This window comes from Schistocerca piceifrons, chromosome 10, assembly GCF_021461385.2.
Source record: "Schistocerca piceifrons isolate TAMUIC-IGC-003096 chromosome 10, iqSchPice1.1, whole genome shotgun sequence".
Lineage (NCBI taxonomy): Eukaryota > Metazoa > Arthropoda > Insecta > Orthoptera > Acrididae > Schistocerca > Schistocerca piceifrons.
Window position 1 is genome coordinate 117,859,181 of NC_060147.1, and position 21,258 is coordinate 117,880,438.

Sequence of the window (21,258 nt, forward strand, 5' to 3'; positions counted from 1 at the left end):
CCGAAAGAGTGGGGAATAATATGGTGTATTGGAATCCTGAATGATACCAACCTGCTTCCAGAATAAAATGTATTGCATTACCTATTGAATGCCCTTCCTGTTGTGCCCGTCTACGTAAACCTCAAAGTTTTTGTTTCTTTTATCTGGACTATAGTTCCTTTTCCAAATTTCTCCTTAACGTCTTTTACTGCCTGCTCTGTGCACAGACGGACAACAAGAAGGGATAGTCTATCACCCTGTTTCACTTCTTACCTAACTACTAATTCTCATTCACATCCTTCCGCTCTTACGTTTCGCTTGTGTACAAGATGGTGACTTTTGGGCCTTATATTTTGTTCCTCGTAACTACAGAATTTTAAGCAGTGTATTCCAGACTGCATTGTCAAAATATGCAAGTACTATAAATGAGAAATAACTTTTTGATAATGTGGGGCCACAGTCATAATATATTTCTTTAAAGTCAGTACCGCAATTAGACTTGTTTATTTAGTGTTACATTTACATTTACACAATCAGGATTTCGGCTTCAAAGTGCCATTATCATATGTTTTAAGTGTTATAAACTGCCTAAGATGGCATACTGTCGTATTAAAATACACTATTAGACACATTGTCTAAGAGTCGATGTATCGACTCCTGCCTGGTTTGCTTCTACATTTTTCCAGAACCGATACGTCTCTGTTTTTTTGCAATCACGACTTATTAGCCTGATGTGAGATACGACAATGAAAAATAAAACACTTGAGAGCAAAATACGAAATGTAATTTAACAACACATTAGTGCTGCAGATAATAAGCGACTGCGCAAATGTGATAGCAGAACGACACGGATCTTCTCTAATTATGTTAGGGGAAAGCAACCTGATATCAACACTAATAAATTATATAAGTACAGAGACTAAAAGAAAAAAAAAGTACACGCGAGACACTCATATCTCGTTGCAAACAGAGAGAAAAAGTGTGGTGCAAAAGTGATGATCATTCAGGACGAAACCGTCACATCAGGTTCTGTATTTCTAAACCGCCATCCCGGAACCAAAAACTAGTTACAGGTTACCTATTTAACGGCTTCCAGGGGCGACAATTTTATTTTCGACATTTCGCTTAAATATGGAGCGGTTTTCTCTCGTCAATTCATCAACCCGATTCTGATGAATATTGTCGGTTGCTGGTACGGCGGGAGCTCTGCCACACACGTTTGGTTAGCACCACCATTTCCTCCAATGTTTTATGCGAGAACTCTTGAAGCTTTTTTAAATAAAACAAACGTTATTAACATCCTCCATTTTTCTTCTTCATTTCTACATATTTATTTCTCAACATAGTCTCCCAAAGAGAGTCCAGTTTATTGATACCTTCACCATAGAATGTATGACTTTGTTGACGTAGCCACAACCTCAACTCTGCTTGCGCCGTTTCATCGCCATCAGAGTGACATCCTCAAAGATGTTCTTTAAGGGGAGGTTTACTATCTTTTGGTTCAAAAAATCGATTTTTTTAAATTGCATTTTTGGATCCATAAAAGTGTTTAGAATCCACCCCTGAAACGGTTTTTCCGAATAGGGAACGGAAATGTTTGTTATTCGCTGTTGAACAAAAAAGACACCTGCCTGATATCGTCCTTTTTCATGCACTAGTTTTTTTTTTTCGGGAATTTCGACTTTGTAGTCGCGAAACATTTTTCTATGTGCTTTCCCATGACTAAAACTGATAAAGTGATCAAGGAGATTACGACGTACTATGGCTTGGCAATCGGACGGCATTCCAATTCGGTGGAACAGATGAAGAAGGCAATTTGGACAACATATTTCCACAAGTCTTCGACGGATGACCACCCACAACACCAAAATTGTCCGGCTGGGGAAACAAGTTGGTGCTACCGGACATCTGGACGAATATCAACACGACCAGCCGCTCTCCAAAGAAGTTCAAGAAATGAGATCCGATCTACGAGGCCCTTTCGGAGGACGAGCTATTGTACCGGTGCTTGGGAGGAAACACACAAAATTCAAATGAAAGTTTGAACGCGTCTGTTTGGAAGTTAGCCCCAAAGCATTTGCATTCTGGTGCGAAGCCTATGGAGATTGCGACTGTCCTGGCAGTGAGCATCTTCAACGAAGGGTATTCAGCAATTCTGATGACCATGACAACGATGGACGTCGCCCTGGGACCCTATTCGACGCACTTCGCAAAGCATTCGGACGACCACCGGATTCGAGCGGCCGAAAACCGCTTGTCACCGGCCGTACGAGCGGCTCTGGAGCAGCACAGGATGGCCCAGATCGAGCAGAACGCTCTCTATGAGGAAGAGGAAGGACTAGTTCATGGACCCGGAATAGCACATTGAACGTAAGGTGCATAATATTACATTTATATGTAGTCAAAACTTCAAACGCGTTTGCCTCGAAATGACTTTATTTTTATCGCGCGGTATGGTAACTTCAAATCTACTGAACCGATTGGCACGATTCTTTGTTTCCGACGAAACTAACTAAATTGTCTAGGAGTTGTACAACTTTTATTCCGATCCATCAACTATAAATATTTCTACTTGCCTGACGAAGTCGAAAAATCGATGAAAAAACCCTATTTTTTTTCAAATGGCCGCCATTTTGTTTCCTATGGTCCAAATACCTTAAGCGAAGTAAAACTCCTAAAGAATCTTATATACTTCGCTAACGTCACCTCAATTTTGATTTCAGACGAGCCGGCTGACCTGTGACATACCACGCGTGGAGGTCTACATCGAAATTTTGTTTCGTTCCGACGCTAATTCCGCATTTCCTCTTCGACATTTCCAGTCGAAAAAATTCCAGTTTGTGGAGGAAATTTCGATAAATAAATTGACCAAATTTGACATTGATATCTATAACACATCCTGAGAAAAAAATTCTCAAAGAATATGCTTTTTTCGGACCAAAGATAGTGAACCTCCCCTTAAGTTTTGGAAACAGATGAAAATACGATGGTGCCAAGTCGGAGTTGTATGGAGGATGATCGGTAACAGTGGACCTTCAGGCATCTGCTTGTCACATATGTTGTGGCGCTCGTGTGTGGTCTGGCATTGTTGTGCTGAAGGAGAGAGTGTTCGTGTGTGGACGAAGTCTGTGTATCCATGCTTTCAGTTTCCTGAGGGTCTCGCAGTACCTTGCAGAGGTTACGGTGGTGCCTTTAGGCGTGAATTCCAAAGGTACCACACTTTGAACATTCCAGAACACGGCGAGTATGATTTTGCCTGCTTGAAGGCATGGCCTTGTTTTTTTTTTGGCTCAGTAATCATTTGTGGTGGAACTCTATTGATTCTGTCTTGTTTTCGGGGTCAAATGGTGATCCCATACGTCCAATCACGTTTGTTTCACGTCAGGAGTGAGCATTAGAGGCTCATGTGAGGAACGGGCATTCGGTGCAGCACCGTGCACACGAGTCTTCTGTACTGTAGTTCTGCAATGATGGCCAGTACACGCTCTCGTGATTTGCCACACTTAACCTGGGAGCTGTGTCAGCATTATCCAACGATTTTTTCTGATGAGTTCATAAACCTCATTCCGATGAGTCTCCTCAGTTGCCGTATGCTGTCGTCCACTCAGAGCTCTGCCAGACAGTTTGGGGTTAGAACCACCATTTCCTCCAGTACAAGCATGAACAACACAACATCGCACGTTACTGATGTCAATACAGTCATTACCGTACACAACTTCCATTCTTTTATGGATTTCAATTGGAGGCACGTTTTCTGCTGTCAGAAACTCGATTACAGCACGTACCGATGTACTTATATTAAACAATGCCACATTACGTGCTACAATTCAGAGCCCCCTAGCGACAGAGGGTTGTAACTTGTGTCAGCAAAGCAGGAAAGTTGACTGAGTAATATGCATAACATGTAATACCGTGACCGATACTGAGAACAGAATACAAAATTCAGCGGCATTACTTTTCAGTATGTAGGTAGTGGAGAGCAAACGTGGTAATTACGACAATAAATAATTACTTGCACTTCTGTCAAATGGTTCAGATGGCTCTGAGCACTATGGGACTTAACTTCTCAGGTCATCAGCCCCTAGAACCTAGAACTACTAAAACCTAACTAACCTAAGGAGATCACACACATCCATGCCCAAGGCAGGATTTGAATCTGCGACCGATGCGGTCGCACAGTTCCAGACTGTAGTGCCTAGAACCGCACGGCCACACCAGCCGGTGCACTTCTGTCACTTACTATGAATACTTTTAGTCTCGTAGCATATAACAATGCGTGTAGCATAGAGCGCGTACTACAGAGAACTGATCTGGCAAAGATACAGTTGTTCTTGCTGCGGCAGCGCAGCGATATTATTGGGGGATAGAGCCAATGGTTCTATGTCCCCACAAGTACATTCTCATTCACAACAATGACAGCCAGCTGATGGTTGGTTACGTCTACACTGCTGTGCACAGCATAGTACCTGATGTCATCACCATCATTGTTGCATGGGCTGCAATGAGACAATTTTTCATCATAGTTGTCTGCATGCATGAGGTACGTGTTTTAAGAGATTTGAATCCTGTGTTATACAGCAAAGTCCTTTACAAGAACCACATACTGTATCACACAACCATTACTGATAGTTAGTGGCTAGCGTTGCTGCCTCTGGATCACGGAGTCCCAGGTTTGATTCTCGACCGGGTTGGGGAATTTCTCTGCCCAGGGACTGGATGTTTGTGTTTTCCTCATCATTTCATCATCACAATCATCATTATCATAATTCTTGACAGTGGCTAGATTAGATTATGAAAAAATTGGAATGTGTAAAAATTGGGAATTTGTACAGGTGCTGATGACCGCACAGTGGAGCGCACCACAAATCAAATACCAAACATCATTACTGGTAGCTCTTGCTTTATGCATATACACTCTAAGACTAAAAAACAAAAACGGTGCACCAAGAAATATGAAATTGGTTACCAACTCATATTCATACAAGTATCGACGGAAAATGCAAAATTGTAGGCTTTGACAATTGTCGTATGAATGTGTGTCACTGCAGTGCAGTTTCACCATGCAACTGGCAATGATACTAAATAGGGGATATGTCAATACCAGGGCATAAAGTGATTGTGAATATTGTTCCGTAACTGTGCCTCGCAGACAGGCATGTGAACAATATACGCATATGTCAGCATTTGAGAGAGCATGAGTGATAGGGCTCAAAGAAACTGATTGGAGTAACTGGAAAATTGCTCAGTATTTGAATAGGAGCAATGCCACTATTCATCACTGTTGGCAGCAGTGGGTGAACCATGGCCAAACACAGTGGCCTGGATAGACAACAGAATGTGAGGAACGAGCAATCATCAAGAGAGGCAATCAGGGCCCTGGATTCATCATTGTCATCGATCCGACGTGCAACTGGTGCTTCAGTGACCACAAGAACTGTAAACAGGCAGCTCAGAGAAAGGGGGGGAGGGGCTGAGCTCACAGCGCCCACTGTGCCAACTACCGGTGAGCTCATTACACCAACAAGCTTGTTTTCAATGGTGTCTGTCAGACACATTTGGCCTGGAATCTCATTGACTGGAGTAGAGCTGTCGCCAGTGATGATTCCAGCTTCAAACTGAGCCCTCGTGACCCTTGTACTTCTTTTGATGATGTATCAAAAAATATCTTTAGTATATTTATGTACTCAACGTTTTCAACTCACACGTGGTTTCCAGATTTTCTTACAGCTGATTGATCTATGTCTACATGGTTACTCTGTAATTCACATTTAAGTGCCTGGCATAGGCTCAATCGAACCATTTTCATACTACTTCTCTACCATTCCACTCTTGAATGGTGCATGGGAAAAAGGAACACCTAAATCTTCCTGTTCGAGCTCTTATTTCTGTTATTTTATTATGATGATCATTTCTCCCTACATAGGTGTGTGTCAACAAAATATTTTCGCATTTGAAAGAGAAACTTGGTGATTGAAATTTCGTAAATAGATCTCGCCACAAAGAAAACCGCCTTTGATTCAGTGACTGCCACCCCAACTCGTGTATCATATCAGTGACTTTCTCACCCCTACTGCGCGATAACATGAAATGGGCTGCCCTTTGCACTTTCTCGATGTCCTCCATCTATCCTACCTGGTAAGGATTCCACACCGTGCAGCAATATTCCAGCAGAGGACGGACAAGTGTAATGTAGGCTGTCTCTTTAGTGGGTTTATCGCATCTTCTAGGTGTTCTGCCAACAAAGTGCAGTCTTTGTTTCACCTTCCCCACAATATTATCTATGTGGTCTTTCCAATTTAAGTTGCTTGTAATTGTAATTCCTAGGCATTTAGTCAAATTGACAGCCCTTAGATTTGTGCGATTTATTGTATACACAAAATTTATCAGATTTCTTTTAGTACCTATGTGGATGACATCACACTTTTCTTTGTTTAGAGCGAGTTGCCACATTTGGACCGTACAGAAATTCTCTCTACATCATTTTGTAATTGGAATTGATCGCCTGCCGATTTTACTAGACGGTAAATTACAGCGTCATCTGCAAACCATCTCAGGGGGCTGCTCAGATTATCACCTAGATCATTTATGTAAATCAGGAACAGCAGAGAGCCTATGACACTACCTTGCAGAATGCCAGATATCACTTCTGTTCTACTCAATGATTTACTGTCTATCACTACGAACTGTGACCTCTCTGAGAGTAAATCACAAATCCAGTCACACAACTGAGACGATACACCATATGCATGCAATTTGATTAATAGTCGCTTGTGAGGAATGATATCAAAAGCCTTCTGGAAATCTAGGAATATGGAATCAATCTGAGATCCCTTGTCGACAGCACTAATTACTTCATGGGAATAAAGAGCTCACTGTGTTGCACAAGAATGATATTTTCTGAATTTCTGTTGGCTATGTATCAATAAGTCATTTTCTTCAAGATGATTCATAATGTTTGAGTACAGTATATGCTCCAAAATCCTACTGCTAATTGAGGTCAGTGATATGGGTCTGTAATTCACTGGGTTGCTCCTGTTTCCTCTCTTGAATATTGGTGTCCTTGAAGCTATCTATGTTAGTTTTCTTCACTTCAGCAGTGATTGGAGACGAAAAGTATGTCATTTGGAGTTTGCAGATGGAACTACCGTGGTTTACACATGCCAGTCTGTACCCACAAACATACACATAACAAGGTTGCTCAGAACCTGATGATAGTGTGATGGTAAGGTTATGGTTTCAAGTTTTCTCAATTCCTTTTTTTAGTGGTATCAAAATGTAACTGTGTCCCCTGATTGAGAAGTAGGTTAGTGAGCAACTTTGTTGAAAACTAACAATAAATGTCTACCACAAGCAGTAGATGTTCACATTTGGCAAAACTTGTTTTTGTGCATGTCGAGCTTAGAAAATATCACAGTTCTGTTTTCAAGATTAAAGAGGCAAATATGAGGGGTGTATAACACATTTTTTTCTATGAGTGGGTAGGTTTTATTCAGAACTCCAATACATCATATTATTCCCCACTGTTTTGGCTACAGAAGCCTATTTTTCAATGTAATCTTTGTTCAATGTGACTGCCTTAATGCCACCTTACTGGTAAGCCCTGTATGCCCACAAGGTACCACTCTACTGGTCAGTATCAAAGCCAGTGTCTTGCTGCATCAGTGTCCCCCACCTCCTCATCCATATACTGCTTCCCATGGAGTGCACCCTCCATTGCACGAAACAGATGGAAGTTGGAAGTGGAGACTTGCATGAGGCCTTGTGTTGTCATGGAGAAGAACCAGTTCATTTGTTGCATTTTTGTGGCAATGAACATGCTGAAGTTGTTTTTCCATTTTTTGGTGGGTAGCACAATACACTTCAGAGTTGATTATACCACCATGAAGGGGAGGAGATGAAACAGAATACCTCCTCCAGAGCCCCAAAAAGACTGTCACCACGACTTTACCGATGGAGGTTACAACCTTGAACTTCTTGGGAGGAGAGATGGTGTGGTACCACTCCATGGATTGCCATTTTGTTTCTGGTTCAAAGTGATGAACACATTTTCATTGCCTGTGATGATGTTCGACAAAAAATTGTCATGATCAGCCTCATAAGGTGCTAGCAGTTTCTCGCAGATTGTCCTGTGTTGCTCTTTACAGTTTTCTGTTGGGCGGCAGGGAAACCAGCAGCACACACCTTTGAGTATCCCATCTGGTGGCCAAGTGTGTCAGCACAAACAACAGAGATGTCCATTTGTGTCATGAGGTGTTCGATTGTGATCCATTGATCATCTCGAATGAGAGTGCCTGCACATTGAAGCATTGCAGGAGTTGCAGCTGTGTGCGGCCGGCCAGCTTGTGGCAGATCAGATGAGTTCACTCGACCTTATTGTGACGATGACACATGGCTCTACCGATAACTCACCATGCTTTTGTTCACTGCCAGGTCCCTGTAGAAATTCCGCAGGGCTCCAGTTTTCTGTCAAAATAAACTCAATGTCAGCTCTCTGCTTGGAATGCACCTCCATTACAGACACCATTTTGAAGACTACGTATAGTGCCGCCACATGTTGGAACTTTATGAAACTATAGGGGTCAATTGGGAATATTCCACAATGTCCCACAACAAATGCTGAATTTTTTCTACAGAAAGTAGCCGAGAAAAACAATTGTTGGATTACTTATTGAATGCCCAGAGCAGTAGATTTTCATGAAATCTATGTACATCCATGGATTCATCTCATTTAGAAGTACATGAATACAAGTACAGTGTAACTCATTTTTGGAAATTTTATAGTTTTTTAGTTTTTTGAAATTTGCCCTCAATCGTGGTAACATATCGGCCTGGACCTGGTGGTAAAGCCATAATGGCCAAATTGCTATCTTGTGTGACAGGAAGGATAGCCAGACTTGGATGAGTCCACACGACTGATTAATGATCATGTCTGTTACAGACTGAGAGTGCTTTATAGGCAGACACTAACACTTATTTAGGTAAATGCTGGGCTGGTTCCCAATTCTCACATCAAAAAATGCAGTACACAAACATTTGAAGTGGCATCAGATGCTAGACAAAGTTTATACAGCTCCAGTAGATTTTGGGCATTCAGTCACATAAATTCCACTTCTTCTTCTTCTTCTTCTTCTTCTTCTTCTTCTTCTTCTTCTTCCAATATTTTGACTGAACAACTCTAATATTAGAAGAAGAAGAAGATGTGGGACTCATGTTGCTGCACGCCTGAAATTTAATGGTCATTGGTAGTCACTGCTTCAAGACTTCCTTCATTTATTTAACTAACGATTGCAGCAACAGGAAGCCCATCCAGCCATGAAGTTAATAAAATGAATTTGCTAAATTCTGAGTTAGTGGATCCCACACTAGGCAGGATCAACAGTAAAAAGAAGATGAAGGAGAACAAATTGAAGTGTAGTGCAGCTCGATGTCTACGTTCGTGCCATATCTAACACAGTTTGCCATATATAACACTTTTTGCTGTGACGACTGAACATGACAAGTAAATACAGAAAATCTATATTAAATAATGGACAAATCTCCAATAAGAACGTTTATGCATATTACGTACATCAACACGATTGAAAGTTTTATATTGATCTTGTATTGCTCCTTCGATCTACCTTTTTTGTTTAGCTGTATTTGTAACTAGTTGGGATGTTTACTGCAACCAACTACCGGTTAATGGCATTTAATACTTTAGATACATGCATTTCACAAATTTAAGCATATTGTTTGGGGTGCAGACGTATGAACAACATTTCAAAAGTTTGTGTCTTTCTTCCAGATATTACTTCAGGCTCAACGTGAGCTCTTGGATTACGACAACACCGGCATGAGCATCATGGAGATGAGCCACCGGTCTGCCAAATACACAGATCTCAACAACAGAGTCCAGCAGGACATGCGAGACCTCTTGTAAGTTTTGCTTTGTGATCCTACTGGGAAAAGAAATTGCTGATTATAATTTAAGTAACTTACTTCTGTTCAGTTTTATGTCAAAAGCACAATATTTAAACAAGAGGAGCTGTTGCAAAGTTGAACAGGCATAAATTAGAAATCAGGTTTTAATCTGGAGCCCAAAGAGTTAGAAGAAATGGGAGGTAAGTAACGATGAAACAGATGTGACAACAATGAAGTGGCATGTGAGACTAAAATTCCAGAATCATTATCATCATCATATATGACAGGACTTCAAACAGTAAGATATATGTTATTATGCAAGGCCAAGTAACTTTTATTAAATGCTTCACTACACGTCAAAGTGACATATATTACTGATAGAAATTTTCAACATAGTCACTAAGTTGCTCAGTCATGGAGCCATTCGAGAACTGCTGTCCTGAATTACCTGATCAGTGGAAATTGCACCCCCCCCCCCCCTCAGATGTTCCTTCAGCCTGCCAAAAAGACCAAAAAGATGGATGTCATGCAGTGAAAGATCTGGGCTTCCCAGTCAGTATCACCCGCGTCTGAGTGGCCTTGGTCAAATTGTTGGCACCATTTCACTACTGATGGATTCAACACTGAATATCGTCCACACACTGCCCAATTTAGCAGCAAATCTGTGTGAAATTTAGATTTTTTTGCCTACAACAATCATAGTGTCCTACATACTTCAACTTTGGAGCACATTTTCAGATGCAGCACCACTTAAGTCACACACAGTGTTGCACTTATTTTACACTACAGAACCAGACCAGGTGATTGAGGATGTTTTTCATGGCTTTCCACAGATTATGCAAACAGATCACCTAAAAGACAGCTCAAGAACCTCAGGTTCAGGGTGCAAACCGTGCTGCACGTGAAATATGCAGACACGGGCAAGGATGGACTCCTTCTGCTGGTCATTGTGACAGACAACTCCACCATTCGGAAGTTGTTACTGAGGAGGACTCGAAGTGATTGTGTGGGTCACTGCAGTGCTTCAGATGTCTGCTTGTAAAGCATATAGCCTGCCACTGCTCAATGCCCCACATCCTTGTGAAGTATGCTGGTGGCCATCCGAGCCAACAGTGCACCCCGAAGAGAGAAGATGAGCCAATTTGTATAAACTGTGAAGGGAAACACGTGGCAGATTATCACAGCTGCGGGAAGTTCAAAGCTCCGTTAGCTTGCCGACACTGAATACCCGACAGGATGGCACAGAGTTTCTCAGCAGTATGCTCTGACTGCCAACCGTGCTCCCAGCCTAGGATGAGAGCCAGCAACATGAGAACATTTGCACGCACATCCCAGAGTGTGAGCAGGATGGCAGATTTCGCCGGTGCATTGCAGATATATACACTGGCCGCTGACACAGTAGCCGTAGCCACTCCACACAATCAGAAACTGACATGCGTGCACCAAAATGCACATCTTGCAGCCACAGATGGGCAGCCCGCAAGAGCTGGACGTGCGGAGTGGTCCGTACGTAGCAGTGAATACAGACTCTGTCCTCACTGCGCAGAAGAAGACTGGGAGGAAGTTGACGCCACAGGAGGCAGTGACGGTGGCCACATTGTAGTCACTGACCACATCTCAGCACCACTGAGCAACTGTCCCGATGCCGCAAGAAATAGCAACATTGTCATGCTCACAAATGTGTCCAATTATGAGCACAGTTCAGCAAATGACGCAGCTGATGGGTGCTCTTATGAAGACAGCTACAGAAGCAGCCATGCCATCAGGTGGCAAATCCCAGACACTAAAATATAACTTGCTATTTATATTTTACTTGAAAGAATGTTAAATCTTGTTAAATAGAGAGAATATTTTATAATTGAGACGACTTCTATTGACAGTAAATAGTAATTTTTATAAGTTAAGTTAGTAACATTCAATGGCAAATATATTGTTTTTCGGTTGGTATACGGGCTAGCTTTTAAAGAGCAGGGTAAAACTTTGTATCTGAGACTCTGGAAATCTAAGTAATAAATAATTTTGTGAAAACCATCCCGTTTTTATTTTACAATCATTCAGATTATTATTTAGAAAAATTGTTTTGTACATTTACAAGTTTCATGGCAGACATCTTCTGCAAAGAAAACACAATGGAATTTGCCAACTTACGGCGAAAATTAGTTATCGTTTACAAAGTTTAGTCCTGTTTAGAAATTAGAATGCTCATCAGCAGAAGAAATCATCAGAATAATTACAATATTAGGAAATAGAACTCACCAGAACTAAAATGTCTGACAAGATAGAATCTGATAGTTCGAGAGGCTAACAGAAAGGCGCTAGAACAATAGACAGCACAAAATCGATCACGCATCGTAATTTATAGTAGTAACAGAGATGTTATGCCGCGCCAATCACAGTAAGCTTGGAATTAACACTCAGACAATAAGCGTTACATGATCATTGCAGTTAACGCAAAATATATCTTTCCTTAGACATAAATAATTAATTATTTCTACTGGGTCATGGGAGGTGTTATTTCACAACACTCTGTGCACCGAGTTGCACAAGCACTTTGATTACTTAGCCCACCGAATATCTCCATGCCACTGTTCCAGCACTGGCAGATCACCCTCTGAAAAGGGATATGAAGGCAAACACAACCACAACCACTCACACACATGGAGAGCAAAGGACCTCAGAGTTCCTAACCTCCACCAATCCTGGAGGCAGGAGGTGATCTCTATGAAGCCAACTACAGTTGTAGTCACAGCAGAACTGTGTGTGCAGGGAACTGGAACATATGCTCTTCTTCTTTTTCTTCTTCTTCTTCTTTTTAAATAATACAATGCACCACTCTAGTTGAGCAATGGCCTTAGTGTAGAACAACATATGTAACTTGCATTCTGACGTGCTACATAAATCTGCAAGAATACAAAATGCTTTATACTCTGGGCAGCCACGGCCATGGAACTAACATCTTCATAAATGAAGAACCATGACAACTGGTAAACAACTGTTGAAACAACTGGTTCACAGCTTATAGCTACATCCTCAGGTACACATCTGAGTAGAAAAATGGGGGAACAATAAGATAAACAATATTGTCTATTTCCCAAGTTAAAAAGATCTAGTAAATAATGGATGAGAGTTTCACAATGAGTTCAAATAAAATCCATACCAAGGTTAAATGGACAACACAACATTCTCAATCAAATAAATATAAAATGTCTGTTGAACAAATTATAGTCAGGTAATAAAATCAGCAGAATGATGGAGTCAACTACCTAGATAGCAAGGAATCCTACAATAAAAAACGTCAAGAGAACTGGTTGGATCTAAAATTAAAAGGTTGAAAATGTGGAATTAAAACTAACAATCCTCCTTGAAACAAGAAAACCATTTTCTTGCCATGCTCTGTCCAGTGGCATTACCTCATAAACAGCACAAATCTTTCTGGCTGGCTTCACTGCTGTCACCCGCCTATTGAACTCAAACAGAAGAATATGTTGGAATTTTCTACATTTTTGCTCTTGGCATTCTGTTTTCAAACATGTGCAACTATAGTCACTGTCTCCAAATGACAATACATGAATTCAGATAGCAGCAGTGAACTACAAATAAAAAATGACAAATAAACCCATAGCAGCCAGAATACCAACACCTGAAACAAAAACCCTATGAACTTATGCACTTTTTTTTTTTTTTGCTATATGACAATGTGTAATTACATTAGCCAGTTCAAGTGTAGGACAATAGAACAAAACATTGAGGTCTTAGAGTGGCTTGATTTTTCACTTGGGGGAAATTCTCAGATTTCTTTTGAATGCCACAGATATCGAGACACAAGCTACTGTAGAATATTTCACAGCAGCATGTAAGAAACTGAAGAATGAAGAAAGACGACCGACAATACAAAGAACTTCTTCTTCTTCACTTCAAGGTTTAGGTAGTGTGCCTGTTATGACTTCACATTTTTAAGGCCACCTTTTTCTTGGTCTTAAAAATGTTTCTTTTTCCTAAAGGCTTGTACTTGTTTACAATTACTGAAATTCTATCTTAATCCACACATTTAAAATGTTTCCTCCATTTCTCCCTATATTCTTACAATTTGTTGTTAAGTTAAATATTTCTAGTTCTTCTTGTATATTCTAATTTATTGTAAGAGCCCTCCTTGAGCAGTCCTTGACAGATCTTAAAGAGATCTCATTTCAGCTGACTGTGTACTCACTGCAATAGAGTAAGACAGGTACAGTCACTGCTTTGTAAACCTAATTTTGGGTCTTTTCTCATCTTGTTCTTTAAGGATTTATTTATAGCTCCACATATGTGCTGAAATTTAGTGATTTTATTCTATACATCATTATCATTATGTAAGTTGATATCGCACCACAAGAATCTAAAACTGGAGCCTTACTCCAGTGCTCTGTCTTCAGTAATAATTTTTGATCAAACTGGGTGCTTTCCATAGTGACCCACAAAAGTTGTGAGGGCCTCCCAGAAAATAAAGAATGTTTTGCAACAACAAGATATTCTTTAACCTTCAAGCAGGTGCTCCGATCTTTATAACACGAGTGAGTGTGTGGTGTACTTTGTACACACATAAGAAATGATTGGCTTCTTGTTACCAAGAAAGACATGTATGAGCAGAACCACAGTTTAGTCTCAGTTTAATTAAACAGTGATAAACCTAAATTGTATGAGCTAAATCAATGATAAAATAAACTTTCATTGTATCACTCTGTTGCCATGTGCAAGTGTTGCCCCACAGTGATGATTCACTCAGTGCAGTTTCATCAAAATTTGGACCATCTTCTTGACGTAACATACATTTTTTCACATCTAGCTCATTGTTTATTTTATATGAGGTGCTGCCATCTGCTGAAAACCTTACCTTTGGACTAATGGTCACCATCACCCTCGAAGTATGAGCTAAATCATCTTTGGCTTCCCTCTGACAACCATGCCTCCATCCTTGCTACCCTCCCTATTTTCCTTTCCCTGTTGCTTCATAACCTGGGTTGTGAGTAACTGAATCTCCTTTCCCTTCTTCCCTTTCTTTCCCCTCTCTCCTCTCCGATGAAGGAACATCTGTTCCGAAAGCTAGGAACGTAAATTTTCGGTTCTGTTTTATGTGTATCTATCGGCTGTACTGAGCTGAGGTAAGTACTGGCCAGCCCCTCTATCTATTTGCTAGTATTTGTTTCACATCTTTATATGAGATTTTCCATTAATCATTTAAGTTACCACACCCCTCATTCCTCGGGGGGCAGAGCAAACGAGATACCTGTCCCCCCACACCGTGCTGACAGGTGACACATGTTTAGTGTCTGAGGGAGATGTCCTGCGGATGCACAGCTCCAGGCTGATGCCAACAACAGAGTACGGGTGTGAGTGAAGAGAACGGAGACCTGTGCCTTCCTCTCCCTCTAGGAAAGTAGGCGGATGACCGCGGCACCCTTTAGGTAGGGAAATGATGCCGGACGAGTCTCCGGGTGCAGTGACGTGGGGAGTTACGGTGTCTGAAGGGAAGGTAGGTGACACCAGTACGAGGAATGAAGAAAGGTGACCGACAATACAAAGAACTTATTCTTCTTCACTTCAAGGTTTAGGTAGGGTGCTTGTTATGACTTCACATTTTTTAGCCCACCTTTTTCTTGGTCTTCAAATGTTTCTTTTTCTCAAAGGCTTGTAATTGTTTACAATTACTGGAATTCTGTCTTCTTCCACACATTTAAGATGTTTCCTCCATTTCTCCCTATATTCTTACAATTTGTTATTAAGTTAAATATTTCTAGTTCTTCTTGTATATTCTGATTTCTTGTAAGAGCCCTCCTTGAGCAGTCCTTGACAGATCTTAAAGAGATCTGTGTGCTGCTTTTGTTATTCTTTTGTTCAATTCAAAATTCACTGAAATAGAGCAAGACAGGTACAGTCATTGCTTTGTAAACCTAATTTTGGTTCTTTCCTCATCTTGTTCTTTAAGGATTTATTTATAGCTCCACATATGTGCTGAAATTTAGTGATTTTATTCTATACATAATTATCATTATGTATGTTGAAATCCCACCACCTGTATCTAGAACTGGAGCCTTGCTCCAGTGCTCTGTCTTCAGTAATAATTTTGATCAGACTGGGTGCGTTCCACAGTGACCCACAAAAGTTGTGAGGGCCTCCCAGAAAGTAAAGAATGTTTTGCAACAACAAGATATTCTTTAACCGTCGGGCAGGTGCTCCAATCTTTCTAACACGAGCGAGCGTGTGATGTACTTTGTACACACGTAAGGAATGATTGTCTTCTGGCATCAGTGCAGGCGGTTCCTACAACAGTGAAAGAGGCAGAACTGTCACTGCAGGTGTGGGGGGAGGACACCCGTGCAGGAGGCACATGCTTCAGGAGAGTAGGCACACACATTTGTGCAGGAGGTGCCTGGTGGCACGTGAGTTGGAGCAGGAGGCATCTGTGTCAGTGTGAGAGGCACCCGTGTCAGTAAAGGAGATGACTGCGTCACAGTGGGAGGCACTCCTGCCGGCACAGGAGGCATCTTTGTTAGGTTAGGAGGCATCTGTGTCAGTGCAGGAGGTGTCTGCATACGGGTCTGAGGCATCCAATTTGGCAGCACCCAATGTGATGCAGATGCCTTCTGCGGAGACACGGGCACCTTCCACCCTGACACAGATGCCTCCTGCACCGACGCAGGTGCCTCCTGTACTGACATGGTGTAATGGTACTTGAATTACATAACCATTATGGCACCTCACGTCAATGTCTCGATACCAGCAATATTCTACTGTGTTTCTGTAGAATAGTTTATATATTTCTGTGACAACATTCAGATTTGATTTCATTAATGTAGAGGTACTTCGATACATCGATATGCATATAGTGCAATGATATTATTCTTATGTGTATTCTTTCTTTTGTCACTATGATCTTTGACTTTTGGGGCGTAAGCGGTTATTAGAGAGTCAAGTCTTGGTCGTCATGTTGAAAAGACGCAAATTGTAGTCAGTTTATGAAATGTGAACTTTAACAGTGAGAAAGATATTTTCAAGTATGTTTTATATTGTGAAGTGATGTTGCAACAAAGGTAATAAGAAAGAAGTGTAACTTAAATTCAGAGTGCTGATTACTTTTTTTTACATCACCATTGTGCTAACTTGCAAAAGTTTAATCTTCAAGAATGGTTTATGAAACATATCTATAAAACTTTTGAATATCGCAGAATAACACCTAGGCCTCTTTGCATCCGAGCTTGGAATCATCACTACCTAGATTTTCGGCGATTGAGCCATAAGTTCACAATGAGACCAGCGTGGGAAACACGAAAGATGAGTGCCTAGTTTATCCATTATTTCAAGAAATGACTTTATTAACTGTGCTCTAATGACACCTGCCACATAATATAACTTTGTTGTTGCCTGAAAATGCAATATTTAGCAGTGTAAGCAACACTACAATCATAATTAATTTTTGACCTTTGGTGTGGTAGGGTTGTTAGAACGGGTGCCTCTGGGAACCTTTTGTGCTGATGTGGGTGCCTGGCATCTTGATGCACGTGCCCCCTGTGCTGAAGCTGGCTCCTCCCACACTGATGTGAGCACTTCCTGCAGTGACGCCTGTGCCTCCTACACCGATGTAGGCACCACCTGCACTAATGCAGGCACCGCCTTCACTGACACCAGTCCCTGCCGTCCTCCTGCTGGTGTCACCCATCTTCCCTTCGGACACTGTAGCTCCCCACCTCACTGGACCCAGAGACTCGTCCGGCGTCAACCTGGCCCCTGCCTACATGGTGCCGAGGTCATCTCCCTGCTTTCCTAGAGAGAGAGAGAGGAAAGCATAGGTCTGCACTCCCTGCACTTCCGCCCTTACTCCCCGATTAGCATCGACGTGGAACTGTGCACACCCAGGACAACTCCTTCAGACACTACACATGTGACACCTGTGGGCAGTGTGGAGGAACAGGCATCTGGTTGCTTTGGCCCTAGGGTATGAGGGGTGTAGTAACTCGTACATATCACACCTTCGCTGATAATACTGCATTGAATGTCACACAGTTCGAGCAGCCTGCCATTCAGCTGCTTCAGAGCCCTGACTAGATGTTACTGATCATGGCCCAGTCCATTAAGGTGGGAGGTGCCCGTGTCAGTGCAGAAGGCATACGTATCGGGGTAGGAGGCCCCCGTGCTGATGCAGGGGCGTCTCCGTCTGAGTAGGAGGTGAAACATCTGCATCGAGGTGAGAGGTACCAGAGTCAGTGCAGGAGGAGTCTGCATCAGGGTGGGAGGCCCCTGAGTCAGTGATGGAGGCACCTGCATCAGGGCAGGTGGTGACCGTGTCAGTGTAGAGGTCATCTGTGTCTGGATAGGATCCACCCACGTCATTGCCGGAGGCCTGTGCGTCAGGAAGTAGGCACCCGTGTCAGTGCAGGAGGCATCTGCATCAGGATGGGAGGTGTCAGTGTTAGTGCAGAAGGTGACTGCGTCAGGGTGTGAAGTGGCCGAGTCGGTGCAGGGTAGGAGGCCCCTGTGTCAGTGGTGCATGCTTTTGTGAACAAAGCATATGTGTCAAGTTGAGAGGTGCTCGTGTCTGCGCAAGATGTGTATGCATAAGGGTAGGAAGCCCCTGCATCGGTGCAGGGGCATCTGTGTCTGGGTAGGCGGCACCTGCGTCATTGCCGGAGACGTATGTGTCCGAATGGGAGGTGCCCAAGTCAGTGCAGGAGCCATCTGCATTAGGATGGAAGGCATCCAAGTTAGTGCAGGAGGCATCTGCATTAGGATGGGTGGTGTCCAAGTCAGTGCAGAAGGGATCTGCATCAAGGTGGGAGGCTTCTGAGTGGGTGCGGGAGGCATTTGTATCAGGGAGGGAGGCACCCATGTTGGTACAGGAGCTGTCTGTGTCGGGATGGAAGGCACCTGTGTCGGTGCAGGAGGTTCTGCATCAGGGTGGGAGGCATCTGTGTCAGTGCAGTAGGCATATTCAGCAGGGTAAAGGGTGCCCATGTTGGTGAAGGAGGGAAGTGCATCAGGACGGGAGGCACCCGTGTCAGTACAGGAAGCATCTGCGTCGGGGTGGGAGGTGCTCGTGTCAGTGCAGGAGGTATCTACATCAGGGTAGGAGGCACCCGTGTTGGTGCAGGAAGTGTCTGTGTCAGGATGGGAGACATCTGTGTCAACGCAGGAGGCATTTTCATCAGTGTAGGACATGCCCGTGCCAGTGTAGGAGGCAAGTGCGTCAGGGTGAGAGCACCTGTGTCAGTATAGGAGGTATCTGTGTCAGGGAGGGAGGCACCGATGTTAGTGAAGGAGGCATGCCGGGGAAGCCCAGTATCCAATCTTGCAACAAAAATGCACTGTAGAGGCTTTGAGAGGCTGAACTGTATCATTTGTGTGGTGATAGTCCACCGAAAGAAGTACGGAGGAAAATCAATTTGCAGTTGTTTTCTTCAAATTTAAGGAAAATGTGTTGGATTTAATAAGTTCTGATCCAATAATTTGTAAAATGTACAAATAAAAAAATGATTAGTTATGTAAATTCATAACTAACTAATTATTTTTATTATTATTATAGAAGAACATTATCTTTTAATACAAAAATTAATTTTTTCACAACAGAAACATTACAGTGTATAGTGTGTTCATAAAGGCCTTCTCGCTGCCAGTTGACTTAAATAGGATTTATATCAAACTAACATATTTTTTAAAACCATGTTATTACAAAATTGAAAGATTCACGTTAATCATTTTGATGAACAATTCATAATGTCTTTCTAATTCAATTCTTTATTTAAATGCTTGTTTGTGTTGTCATTAAACAAAACTGTTAATCCAAAATCTAAATCTTCTGGTTAAACATTTTTATTTATAGAATGTTCAAAATTGCCGTTGTATCAGTTTCTCTTCAATTTTGGTGCAAGTCTCCTGACTCTTGCTAGCAACCACAAACTGACATACCAACTTCTGTCTCATTACCAGTTATCATAGGAGCTGCATCAATAATCTAAATCTCCTACACTTCATCTGTCATCCCAAAACATTAGCATAGCAAATTACTCACATCACTCTTCTTTGCTTCGCTCACTCTACTGTATGGTGATTTAAATTGATAGTCCTTTTTTATTTTCTTTTCCCTCTTTTGGCTTCCTCTTGAATTACCACCTACAGCAGTTTCTTCCTCCATCAACAAAAGAGCTGTTCTCTTACAAACAACTCACAAGTGAAAGATAACTGACATTATTGAACATGCAGCAGTGTCGAGAAAAATGCACTCTTTGACAGTACAATCAGCTCAGCAAAGAAACTAATCAGCTTTGTGAACAGTAAATGTTGGACAAAATACAATTTGAAACACACACTATGCAGGACTGAGTACAATTTGGAAAAAAAACTGCAGTTTTCAGCAGCTCTTTTTGATTTGTTACAATCTGATTTCACAGCATGGAAACCACTTTGGAAACTGTACAAAAATGTATCAAAGTTAGTTTTGTTCATTGATAGATATAATATTTTTGAAATGATATTCCTCATTTGTTGCAGTGGTTTTATTGTACCATAATTTTTTATAATGTTTTATCCATTGTTCTTTACTGATTACATTAATTCTAGTGTTGAACATTGAACATAATGTACATGGAAGGTAGAATTTTCCCTATAAAATGTTGAAAAACTTAAATCAGTTGGATAGAGACAACACCAGCGTAAATGTAGTCAACAAAGAACAATATAATGAACTTAAACGAACAAAATAAGAAAATAAATACATTTCTGATAAATTAACTACAGAAACAAAAGTAATATATTAGTAGATAATAAGAAAGAGATCCCTTATGATTATGTTCAGTTTTCTTAATTGCATTGATAATGTGTATTACTAGGATGATGTTTTGTTTCTTTGCAGAAAAGTACCAGATAATTACAAAATACTTTTCCTACAAGGTGGCGCAACAGGTATATTTTCAGCAGTTCCAATGAACCTCATGCCAGCCGGTGGAAGTGCTGATTACATTGTGACTGGTAAGTTACAAGAACAGTATTGTGTAATGTGACATGAACATTCCAAATTCAGAACTTATTTCCTTATTTATATTTCACTGTAGCACTATCACCAATCTCATAGTCAAAAGGAGTCATGAACTTTACAAGTATTACATCCATGAAAGTCTATTACTCTGATGGAATATTGTCAGGAATTGTTAATATTTGAGATACATTTTTTCATGTATTAATGTATGTGGTATTATTACACAAGGTTGTAGGCTTACTGTACAATGTTCAAACCTCCATGAGCAGCTTTCAATCTATAAATTAAGTTACAACATGTAGTGTCGAAACCAGGCTTGTGAGAAAAGGTGATGGTTTTCCCCATTGTGTCATATACACAATAACATACGAAAGATG

At 41.4% G+C, this 21,258-nt stretch overlaps 1 protein-coding gene across 1 annotated transcript in view; it reads left to right on the forward strand.

The window, feature by feature from the left end:
- Positions 1-21,258, forward strand: part of LOC124718741 (phosphoserine aminotransferase) — a 97,568-nt gene that overhangs the window by 42,555 nt on the left and 33,755 nt on the right. The window contains exons 2-3 of the mRNA XM_047244356.1: positions 9,764-9,894; positions 20,759-20,874. Coding sequence (XP_047100312.1) covers positions 9,764-9,894; positions 20,759-20,874 — 247 coding nt within the window. The remainder of the gene's footprint in view (positions 1-9,763; positions 9,895-20,758; positions 20,875-21,258) is intronic.